General features: G+C 35.3%; 1 protein-coding gene across 1 annotated transcript in view; it reads right to left on the reverse strand.

The window, feature by feature from the left end:
• Positions 1–341: 341 nt before the first annotated feature.
• The window catches only part of LOC107755967 (tetratricopeptide repeat protein 27-like), an 86,713-nt gene continuing 74,012 nt past the window's right edge, over positions 342–13,042 (reverse strand). Inside the window, exons 17-20 of the mRNA XM_016572931.1 lie at positions 6,955–7,152; positions 5,910–6,021; positions 2,823–2,923; positions 342–1,368 (exon numbers count right to left, since the gene is read on the reverse strand). Of these exons, the coding sequence (XP_016428417.1) occupies positions 1,249–1,368; positions 2,823–2,923; positions 5,910–6,021; positions 6,955–7,152 (531 nt within the window). The 3' untranslated portion in view covers positions 342–1,248. The remainder of the gene's footprint in view (positions 1,369–2,822; positions 2,924–5,909; positions 6,022–6,954; positions 7,153–13,042) is intronic.

Consider the following 13,042-nt stretch of genomic DNA (forward strand, 5'->3'; position numbering starts at 1 on the left):
TAAAAAATTCTATTCAACTTCTATTCAACAAGGACACATTAAATTAGAGTAAAGACATTATAAACTATGCAAAAGATTTATATGATGATAATAAATTTTTCTTGTGCACCAAATCAGCATATTTGAATGATTTCTGAAGGATCACGTGACACTAAAGACTATGCCATCACAGGAATAAATTACATTTTAAAATATAATAAAATAGAAAACAGTTATTTTGTAATAATTTTTCACAATATTACGGTTTCATTGTATTTTTTTAATTAAAAAAATATATGAAGACTTGGTGAGCATAAGGGACTTCTTTCAAAAATACTTGAAATATTTTACAGACCCCAAACATTTTCATGGTAATGTGTTCCTGTAATACTTTTAAATAATCAAATATGGGCTTTTCAAACTTTAACCCCAGGTTAAAGGTTGCATTAAATACAATAAACGAGGGTTAAGTTTAGCGTGGATAAAGAAGATTGCTGAAGTAAATTATAGCAAACATTGTCAGTGTTTACATTTTGTGTAAACCGTCTTTTAAATTAACTAAAACAACAGGCCCAACAGAGGCGCATATCCAGAGGTAAACAGCAAGGAATCATGATAGCAATCTCCGAAACACTTCCTTTGGCAGAGCACAAAATAGACAGTAGAGACAGGGTGAGGAGGGTCAATAAGGAGTTATGCTTAATATGACAGCTGTAGAAAAGTCTTACAGTCAAAATGATAATACACAATCCAGTGAGTCTGTCCTGAGTTCAACACTTTTTCACTGTCTTGGTCTTGTCAGTCTCGGGAGCATTCAGACTCTATCTTGACTCAAACACGACCCTTTTCTGGTCTTGGTCTTGACTCGAACTCTAGGCCTAGATTCAAACTCAAAAGAGCTCGTCTCGACTTTAACACTGTTGCAACGCATATGATGTTGCTTGACCTAGCTGTCAGTTGTCACTCATTTTATTCTACTCTGTGCATCCTTCAATATTAACTGACTAAATCATCATATACACAAGTTAAAAAAACAAGCACATGGATTAAATACTGTATGAAAGAAAGAGACTGTGTACTATTTATTGGAATGAGGCACTGTTGAACAAAGGAAGTTCATTGCCAGCTCTGACTAGGGCAAAGACAGCTGACCCTGGATCAGGTCATGATGACAAATATCTTTGAAGTTTTTTCCTGTTGATTTAACAAGCGACAGAAGACCTAAGCCCTCCAGGATCAAAGGGAGGAAGAAAAGAGTGCTATGGCTTCTCATTGGCTGCGTAGCTGGGCACTCAGGTCCTGCAGCTCTGTGATGAGCTGCTGGAGCTCGGTGACATCACCTCTGAGGTCATCATGGAGTTCACCTGTGGCAACATCAGTGTACAGTTGCTGTGAAGAGAAAACAAAACAAAAAATGTGAGACTTATAAATGACAGCTGACAAAAAGATAATTACTAAAAAAAATAAATAAATATCTAATTCAAAATTATAAAAAAATAAAAAAATAAATAAACTTAACGCCACAATATATTTAAAGATAACATGAAATCAAAACTGATGAATTGTCATTTAAAAGGAACATTTTATCCAATCAATTTCTGATATTCACTTCCGTTCAAAAGTTTAGGGTCAATAAGATTTTTTTGATGTTCCTGAAAGAAGTCTCTTATTCATACCATGGCTGCATTTATTTGATCAAAATACAGTAAAAACTGCGATATTGGGAAATATTATTAAAAATAACCTTTTCTATTTTAATATATTTTATAATGTAATTTATTTCTGTGATGGTAAAACTCCAATTACTCCAGTGTTCTGTTTCACATGATCCTTCAGAAATCATTCTAATATGCTGATTTGTTTCTAATATCTTATTATTATTGAAGTTGAAAACCATTGTGCTGCTTAATATTTTTGTGAAAACCATAATATAGTTTTTCAGGACTCAAAAAGAACAGAATTTATTTGAAATTGAATTTATTTTACATTATAAATGTCTTTACTGTCACCTTTGATCAATTTAATGTGCCTTTTCTGAATACATGTATTAACTTAAAAAATAAAATAATAATAATAAATAAATAAAAATACTACAAATTTTTGAACAGTATTTTATAATTTTTTTTTTCCATTCTAAATTTTCTTATTAAATATCCTGTTTTGTTGGATTTGTCACATTATGAAAGTAAAATGAGTTGTGAACACTATTCTATATTGACTTAAATATGTGTAACAGCATTAAATAGACAGAAATGGCCAAAAAATGCCAACTTTTACAAAACAAAACAAAAGAGGCCTGTTTTTATTGATAGCTTTAAAAAAAAAAAACTTTAGCAAAACCCTTAAAGCTAAAGACTTTAAAAGCTGAGTGTGTATGAAACTCACTTTGGCTTTGGTGACCAGACTCTTCAAACTGAGTCGAGCTGAAGACAGCAACTGTAGAGCCTCTTGAGGATTGCGCTTAGACCTGCTACAGCTGATAGTGACTGAGAGACAGAGAGACAAAGACAGGAATCACTAATAATAATAAATAAATAAAAATACTACAAATTTTTGAACAGTATTTTATAAAATGTTTTTTTTTTTCCATTCTAAATTTTCTTATTAAATATCCTGTTTTGTTGGATTTGTCACATTATGAAAGTAAAATGAGTTGTGAACACTATTCTATATTGACTTAAATATGTGTAACAGCATTAAATAGCCAGAAATGGCCAAAAAATGCCAACTTTTACAAAACAAAACAAAAGAGGCCTGTTTTTATTGATAGCTTTTAAAAAAAAAAACTTTAGCAAAACCCTTAAAGCTAAAGACTTTAAAAGCTGAGTGTGTATGAAACTCACTTTGGCTTTGGTGACCAGACTCTTCAAACTGAGTCGAGCTGAAGACAGCAACTGTAGAGCCTCTTGAGGATTGCGCTTAGACCTGCTACAGCTGATAGTGACTGAGAGACAGAGAGACAAAGACAGGAATCACTGACGAGTGTCATCTCCAGTACAGTCACAGCCAGCGAGGGGAGACAGTGAGTGTGTCGGGCTGTCAAAGGTCACTTGAGGTCAGGTGATGCAATATCAAGGTCTGTGGCCTAATACAAAGAGTTGGTCATTATTCTCTGAATCGCAGTTGTGTGCGTGTTGTTCACATTAAGTGATGGATCACGACCTCTGAGCGACTCGTGTTTAATCACTGCAGCTATTAGTGAAACATCCAACACCATTAAAACAGTCATTCAACACACTCTCATCTAGTCTACACGTTTTTTTCTGCAGAGTCTGCAGCAGAATATGATTATCAAACATGGTTAACAGAACTCTAAAAATAACACGTATTGTGTGCAAAGGTATTTTCATTTTCCTGAAAAGGTGCATTCCCAGAATGCTTTAGTGTACTGTTTACCCGCTCTGTTTATCTTCCTCACACATATGGAGGGAAGAAACAGTTTCATGAGTATACATGTCTACCTCAGTGCCTCTCTTTTTGTCTATCATTCCATCATTTCCTTTCATTTCTGCTTCCGTGATCTACTTCTCAATTCCTTCTTCTTTATATTTCTTCCTCCCTTCCTTGATTCGCTCCTTACTTCTCCCCTCCCTCCCTTTCTTTCTTTCATTCTTTTTAAATTCCCTTCTTTCATAAATTCCAAAATTAATTCTAAATTCTTTCATTCTCTTTCTAAATTCTCATTCTTTCTTTCTAAATCTTTTAAAATTGTAATTATTTTTCTTTCTACATTTTTTTACATTTTCTTTCTAAATGTTTCTTTTTCTGATTGTTTTTCTTTTTCTTTCTACATTCTTGTAATTCTCTCTAAAGAATTTGTTTCAAAATTCTTAAATTCTTGCTTTTTCCTTTTTTAAATTCTCATTCTTACTAAATGTTATTTTTTCAAAATCTTTTTCAAAATTCCTGCTTTCCTTTCTAAATGCTTTTTAAATTCTTAAATTTTTTTTAATCTAAATTCTTTCTCAAATTTTTTCTAAATTCTTGCTTTCTTTGTAAATTTTCTTTCTCTCTCTCTTAATTTGCATTTTTGCTCCCCCCTTTCTTTCCTTCTAAATTCTTGCTAAATTCTAGTCAATCCATCCATCCATCAATCCAAAATTCACTCCTTCAGACTTGCTATCTCTCTCTTCTCCTCATGTTTCTGCCTGAAGCGGCGATAGCAGGAAAAGTGATGTGATTAATAAGTGCAGAGCTCATTCACAACACACACACACAGAGCTATATTGCACAGTAACACATACATGAATACAAACACAATCCACACACAACCCAGTGAAGAATGATCTTATACGTATGCTCACACACTTCCCTCACCCTTATATCGATCGATCCTCCCCAAACACACACACACACACAAAGCAGGCCAGAGTAAGTGGGAAGGGATGGAGGCGTGTGAAGGGTTCTGCTACATTTGCCAAACCGCCCCCTTTATAAATCATTAAGTTCAACAACAACACAGCCTGCATACTCAAGGACAACAAGCTGATGGAGAGAGTGTGTGAGATGGAATAAGAGGAGAGATGCTAAAAAGATGGCAAACGAACATTTGAGCGAGACCATGTTTCGGTTAGACAAGCTAGTCCATGTTCAGTGCCAGCTCAGCTGAGAATAACATGATGTGGCAGTCTGATTTTTAAAGTCCCCATGAAAACAAAATAGACATTTTTGGCTTTTAGTATGAATATGTTAGCCTTAGTTATCTATAAGCTAATGTGCTCCAAAACGATGACAAAATTCGTATTTAGAAGATATAAGCATTCAAATCTTACACCATCTCTCACTTCCAGCAATATGAATCAACGGTTTTGATGACATCACCCTGCACTTCAGCTTCTCATCAAACTTTCTGTCCAATCAAATACTCTCTAGAATCTGAAATGTCCCGCCGCCTACACTATAAATAAACACTGAAACTGTGGCTGAAATAGGTCACTTGTTCACAGAATTAGTATTTTCTGTATGCTGAAATGCACGTAGTGCACAATATGGGGAATAAGGAACGATTCAGACAGTGTAAATATGCTTTCCATTGGGACGAAAGAAGTCTGGTTTCGTGTTGTGTTGTGTACGCAAACCGCCGCAGCGCGCACACACTTTGCTCCGGTCCAGAGACACGATATCACGGAGCGGATCATATGCGCGAGTCGCACATACCACAAAATGTATCGGACCCAGTTGAATTCTACACAGAATGCTATATTTTATAGCGATTTGGATCAGATTAGGAGGAGAAACGGTTAGACAAACGGCACTGACAAGTAGAACAGATATTACACAATTTTCAAACTACATATCCTCAGCATCATTATAATCACTGTTTTGCTTTAGTAACAGTTTCATATTGAATCTAAAGGGCTAATCTATTAGACTGTGGCTGTCATAAGCTAAACCCTATAAACGAAACGCTATTGGCCATTTAAAAAGGTCTTCCTGTTTCAGTTGAAATTACGTCACCACATAGCATAACGCTGCGTGTTTCTAGGCACTTCAGTAGACCTTTAAGACACAGAAATTCAGATAGTTAGAAACGGAGAAAGAATTGCTATTCAACCCAAAACCTGTGCTCTGTCCCTACTGATGTTTAATTCAACACACTCACTGACCAAACCCTCAACATCCCTCCTAATGAGACACACACACAGATGGACAGACAAAAAGCAAACCCATCTGGTAAACACACACAGGCACACGTGCCCACACACACAAACAGAAGTCTGTCTCTGCTGGAGGTCAAAGGGGTAAAAAGCTTGTTTGCCGTTCTTGCTCCTGCTCCTTGTTCTCAATCCATCAGCCCTTTCAGTCTCTCGCTACGTTCACGCGCTGTCACATGAGCCATGACAGAGTGACTCTCTGAATGAGTGCAGGACCACAATTCTGTATGTTCCTCTCAAATGTCCTTGTGTGTATGTGTGTGTATAAAATCTCACCATTAGCCATATCTCTGGCACCTTTCACCACAGATCTGAAGTTGCCCATGTCTTTTTCCCAGCCAGCTGCCTGCGTCTCACACCGATGCGCTTTACTCAGAAACTGTAGTGCCTACAAACGCACACATCAAAACGCAGTTAGACTTTGTGACCAAACCAGATGTAAGGTAGTAAAGCGACAACCAATAAAAGCTATGTCTTCCATGCAAAACTGAGTTTGTCAAGATTAGTTTGAGTTTGTAAATCGCTGTATTTTTATAGGTGCAGCACCATGCTACATTCTCAGAAAAAAAGGTACAAAAGCGGTCACTGGGGCGGTACCTTTTCAAAAGGTACACTTTTGTACCTTTTAGGTACTAATATGTACACTTTAGGTACTAATATGTACCTTTAAGGTACCAATATGGACTCTTTAGGTACAAAGGTGTGCCTTTTGAAAAGGTACCGCCCCAGTGACAACTTTTGTACCTTTTTTTCTGAGAGTGTAGAAAGCCCACTGTGAAGTTTCAGTGATGAAACTTTGTGCTCTTCAAGCTATATTGACATACGCATTCTATCCAAAAAGACTTACAGAACATTCAAGATATATATTTTACCAGATGCCCTGGGGATCGAACCCATGAGTGCTTTACCTCTACACTGAAAAAATTTAATGTAGAAATAATTTTCACTCAGAAATTGCTAGTAGATTTCATAAACAATTAAAAAGAAACTGCAAATAACACATTGAATTAAATGATTTTTTAAGTAGAAACAACTGCAAAAGAATTTTCTTGTAAACACTATTAATCTTTGTTTTATTTGCAAATTTAAGTGAAAAAAAACACTGTTTACAATCTACAAGAACTGACAAAAACTGTTAATCTAATATATTCATGATAAAATAGATTAGGGAGCAATATTTGCTTGAAAACCTTAATCTGCTGTAGAAGAATCACAGGCGCTTCTTTTCTTGGGTTAAGTTACTGAATGCAGAAAAATAATAGTTCTAGGCACTTCTTATAACAAAAAACAAAACAAAACAAATCAACAAAACAAAACTCACCTTTTCGCTGTCTTCTACATTGTTGCTATGGCCATCGCCATAGAGACGAGCGTACTGCTTCCATATTTGGGCGTCTGTGCTACAACGGGCGGAGACTCGACCAAAAAGTTCCTGCAGTTTGGCTTTAAGATTGGAGGCCTGTTCGCCACGGTGATCAGTCAGATTGTCCACTACCGCACGCACCAGGATTTCCAGCACCTGATGGGAAAAACAAAAGACAAAGAGAAATAAACAAAATGCTAAAGGATTTACCTTTTAGTAGGGTAAAACTGATGTTTGAACTCAAGAACCAATCATGAATATCCAATCTGAAAACTAATTTAGGGTTGACATTTACCCTCTGCTGTGCCTGATCCCAGCTCCTGACTTAACCTTAGCTATGAAGTCAAAACACAAATCCCTAAACTTGACCTCTGCATTCTAAGATGTTTCTGGCTTGTGCATCACTTTATTTTTAACTCTTTCTTACATTTATACTCTATGATGTTCCTTTTCTCTCTTAGTTTCCACCCTCTATTCCTTAACCTTTATTCTGTCCTGACCATGTGACAGCCCAAGCAGCTCTTTGCATCTCCAACACGCACACACAGACACACACACACACTCTCTCTCTCTACATGCCACCAACAGAGCTGGGATATTAGAGGCGCTGTTCTCACTCAACCACACAAACAAATGCAGACACTCCAGAGTCTGTACATGTGCCAGAGAAACCAGGAAGAGCCAAAAAGTTCAGACTTGACCCTCTATGGCTGGAGATGTGTTTTTACGACTCTCTCTCTTATACTCACTCAGAAATTGCAGTTTATACCTGGATAGTAAGTAACTGCATTTTGATCAACTTTGAGGTTTGCCAAAAAAAAAAAAAAAATAGTAAAAAAAAAAAAAGATTAAATCTATATTTCTAAAATAAACACTCCGTAATACAATAAGAAATCTAAGGTTTTAAGTGCTTAAGTCTAAAGTATTCAGTGAACAGCCTACAGAAATTGAATAATTGTAAAATGTAAATAAATGTAAAATAAAACAGCATAGTCTTCACTGTAAGAATCAAACTTGCTCCGTTTCTTATTTAAGCTACAAAAGCCCTTCAGTCAAGAGCAGTGAGTTATTTTCTGTTTTGTATTTGTTATTTTTGATTAATATTAAGCACAGAGACGGCAGAAGGAATATTACCTTCATGGATCCAGTTTACTGTTACTCTCGTATTTTCATTCTCAACAGTTTACATACTCTTAAGAGATAACTGCAGAGGGTTTACGTGAATAATCACTACGCGCCGAATTTTGACACATCTGTGCGTGTATTTGAGTGTTTAGGCATGCACCTTGAGCTAAACGTTCACTCTGTGTTCTGCTCTGTCTCCGAGTGCATGCACAGAACAGCACAAGTTCTCTCTGGAAAGGGGGCAGTGATTATTTTATCTCGATTATTGTATTTTCATAACCGTTAGGAACAGCAGATAGACTGAGCAGCTGTTCCCAGTGATGTAGCAGAAAATAACAGCACATTACCATCAATCCTGCTGCTGCTAAATAATACTGAAATAGAATTAAAATATATATTTTTTTATTTTTATAAATAGATTTATTGTTTGCCAAAAAAAAAAAAAAAATTGGAAAAAAGAAAAAAAGTTATATTTTATATATGTACACAAACATAAAAAACGCAGTTACAAGTGTTGTTCAAATGTGTTTTGACTCCGTTTACACTTGCATTTAGCGCGGTCTAACTCAGATCACCTGAAACAGATGTTAATACCAGAGTCTGTGAAGCCTTCAGTAAGGTGTGACTAGTCAGAAGTGTCTGATTCCCTGGAGGGAAGCTGTTCAAAGTGTGTGTGTGTGTGTGCCACAGAGACAGAGAAGGCTTTCTCCTCAAACTCCAAAATCTAAACTAAGCACACCACACCCTTAAACTTCACTAAACTATCAGAATACTTGACCTGAATGCTGGGCTTCACATTCCTCTGTGTGTGTGTGTGTGTGTGTGTGTAAGAGATATTAATCACAGCCTTCACACAGTGTTCCACACGTGTTTGAGTGTATGTATGCTCTGTAACTAACAAGCTCCAAACTGCACTGTAGTTACTAAAGCAGAAATTGTGGTCAATAACTTTTTGTGTGTGTGAAAATGAGAGGGGCGTTTTTGCTTATGCACAAGTTTGCCTAGTTCCATTAAGTAGTAACATGATGAAATGAATAAAAATTAAAATATGAGTTATTTATCTTTTAAAAAAATCCTAAAGCGTGTCATATGATTTATATTTGCTCTACTGTTCATAAGTTTGGGGTCGATAAGATTTTTTTTTTAAATGTTTTTTGATCACCAAGGCTCTATTTATTTAATCAAAAGAACAGTAATATTCTAAATTATTATTACAATTTAAAACAACTGTTTTCGATTTTAATACATGTTAATATGGAATTTATTCCTTTAATGGCAAAGTTATTGTACATATTTCATCAGTAGGTGTATAGAAAGTAATTCTGGGTAATTATTACCCCAGCTTTCAGCTGCTTTTACTCCAGTCTACAGTGTCACATGATCCTTCAGAAAACATTCTAATATGCTGATTTGCTGCTAAAAAAAAAAAAATAAATCATTTCTTATTATCAGTGCTGAAAACAGTTGTGCTGTTGTTCATAATATTTTTGTGACCGTGATACATTTTTTAAGATTCTTTGATGAATAGAAAGTTCAAAAGAAAAAAACATTTATTTGAAATACAAATATTTTGTAACAAATGACTTTACTGTCACTTTTGATCAATTTAATTCATCCTTGCTAAATAAAAGTATGATTTTCTTTACATTCAATTATAAATAAAACTTTTGAATGGTAGTACATTTTAATCTACAATTCTTTATTACTTTTTTCTATTTTTGTACTCATTTCAATATCAGGAATTACGAGGTGGGCAATGTTCTTGATGCCTAATCATTATTTACAAAACTGGTTACTGCTATTAATGCAATTTGTATGCTTTATTGTGAAGTGTTTGCGAAGACCATAAAAGTAATACAAACACAACGGTGTTATGATTGACAGCTTCACCAAAGATGAGTAATGATGTCACATTCTAAGCATTCCAGAGCACTTCCGTTCACTTCATCAGCAGCTTTTTTTCACAAGATGAAAGAGGGAAAACACCCCAATTTACTTTACATGCTCCATTTATTTCCTCATGTGTGTGTGCTTGTGTGTAGCAGTAATAATGACGGCTCTTGAACAGACAGAGAAAGAAAGCAAGAGACGTGCAGCGATATGTGTGTGTGTGACTCAGCCAAGACTAATGCTCACACTTTAACTGCAAAGACTGATATAAAGCAACTTCATCCGAGTAAACAGCCTCCACACAGATCAGTGTGTTTTTTACGTGGATCTCATGACAGTGTGTGTGTGTGTGTGTGTGTGTGACTCAGCCAAGACTAATGCTCACACTTTAACTGCAAAGACTGATATAAAGCAACTTCATCCGAGTAAACAGCCTCCACACAGATCAGTGTGTTTTTTACGTGGATCTCATGACAGTGTGTCTGTGTGGTCACATCCTTCACGAAAGCATGAAATATACAGCACGCATTCCTGAAGTAAAAGTTCATCCTTCATCGCCTTTCTCTTTCCTTACAGCTATCACTTTTTCATCTCTCCTGATTCTTTCATTCACCTCTGGACCCCTTCCGGCAGCTCAGCAGATGCGTTGAGATCTTTGTCACCTAAGTCAGTGGTGTAATATCTGTAAGCTCTCCTCAGACTTCCTCCAGAGGCTTTGCCGCTGAAATCTCATTTTTCACCCTAGAGATCCTGATAACCACATTTCTACCTCAAACTATTTGGTCATTGGCCATCATCTCAACACCACATGACGAATTCACTTTTGTATACAATTTGAACAAAAACATTTGTCATTGGATAAAATTAAAAAAATAATAAAATATATATTTTTTAATAGAGCTGATTATACTACCTATATCTATATACACACTACATTTCAAATTTTTTTTTTTTTTTTTGATTAAAATTTTTATTCAGCAAGTATTAATGCAGCATTAAACTGATGAAAAGTGACAGCAAAGGCATTTATAATGATACAAAAGATTTATATTGAAAAAAAAAAATGCTGTTCTTTTGAACTTCTATTCATCAAAGAACAATTCTAACAAATTAGAACGATTTCTGAAGGATCATGCTGAAAATTCAGCTTTGCCATCACAGGAATACATCAATTTTTAAAATATTTAAAAACAGAAAAAAGTTATTTTAATTGTAATAATATTTCACAGTAGTAAAGTTGTTAACTATTTTGATCAAATGAATGTTGCCTTAGTAAGCATGAGAGACCTAGGTAGCATTTTATTTACTAATTTATGCATTTTAGGGCAGGAAAAGTTTTAGATATTGTGAGTTTGCTTTTTATTGCTCATGTTTAGATAACAAAATGTGTTATACATGAAATTTTTTTTTTTTTTTTAAATTAAAACAACCCTATTTTTGCACCCATTAATCCATCAATTTTAAAATTATACACACATTAAAAATCTAAAATAAAACTAATAACAAAATAGTCAGGATGGTATCTGTGACTGTCCACCGGTGATGTGGAACATGTGAAATGACTAAAAGGGCTATAACTGGATAAGACTCCGCCCCCTCATGATGGGGGAAGTGATATGTTTAAGGGGAAATTGAATGGGTGTGTGGGTGTAATTCCTGCACGATCCCCTTACAGCGTGAAATTAAGGAGAGTGGTAATATTCTCCTGGGAGAAATGAGGGAATGAAGAATGGTACTGAGAGAGAGAGAGAGAGAGAGAAGAGGATACTTGATCCATCTTTTTTTTTTATCTCGGGATGAGGAAGGATGGTCTCTCTTTTCTCTGTCTCTGTGGAATGTGAATTAATGGGTGGGATCAAAGACAGAGAGCCTGGTCTTATGACTGTATACCAAGATGTTCGCACACATGCACAGCATTTCCCTTATTAACAGTTGCTCTCATCTAATTTGCCACTAACACGCATCTGAAGGGTTTCTGTATGGAGAGAGAGATGATGAAGTGAGAAAAAATGAACAGTAGAGAGTGAGTGATGATTTTGAGTCCAGCCAAGCGCCCAGATCCCAATTACCGTCTGAAACTCTCACTGGGGCTGGAGGCGAATGCTAGCGATGACCTTTTCAACTTCTGTGCTTTCACATCACAACTTTTAATTGATGAGCTACTAGCCGCTCAGCAGACGTAAAGGAACAATCTGAAAAATTGAAAACTGGGGGGGAAAACGGGAAATGAAGTTAGAAGTGACAATGTAATGAGGGATAATGTATAGGTGTACAGCCTACTAATTTAAAACCTATCTAGAAGGCAAAGCGTTACAAAACATGGTTGTGTGCGTGAAAGCAGCTTTGGGACGCTATCATGAAATGGGAACATATCTGTGCCCCTGTGACCGTTAACCCCAACACTTCCAACATCTAAACATTTGTTTGCTCTTTAGAACATCAGCTTTTTTTGGAAGTAAAAAAAAGTTTTTTTCCAAGTAAAATAAAGAAGTAATCGTGAAAAAGTTTATAATAAAAACTCTGATCTAAATATATAATAAATAAGGGTGGTCTAACTCAGTGATTCTGGCCTTTTATTTTTTTTCTGACATGTTGGTGTTATATCTTTCACTTGGATGCTATAAGTTGCACGGAGCAAATACAGCTGGATAAAACAAAAACTGTGTCCGTCTTCATTTCAGGCTGCAAAGCAACAAAATATGATTATTTTAAAGGGGGGGGTGATTCTTTTCTGTACCTACTGTAAAATCACAATTGCTAGAATTAGTTGCAATGACGTTAAATCAAGTCACACTGCAAGAAATAAAACTTTAGAAATGTTTAAGAAATAATTTATATATTTTTATATATTTTTCAAATAAATGCTGTTCTTTTGAACTTTCTATTCATTAAAGATGAAGAAAGTATCAATATTTCCACAAAGAAATTAGCAGCAATGTTTTGAACATTGATAATAACAAGAAATGTTTAGAATTAGAATAATTTCAGAAGGATCAGAATGTAACAAAAAAAATTATAATAATAAAAATTA

This window comes from Sinocyclocheilus rhinocerous, unplaced genomic scaffold, assembly GCF_001515625.1.
Source record: "Sinocyclocheilus rhinocerous isolate Xijiao unplaced genomic scaffold, SAMN03320098_v1.1 scaffold1764, whole genome shotgun sequence".
Taxonomy (NCBI): domain Eukaryota; kingdom Metazoa; phylum Chordata; class Actinopteri; order Cypriniformes; family Cyprinidae; genus Sinocyclocheilus; species Sinocyclocheilus rhinocerous.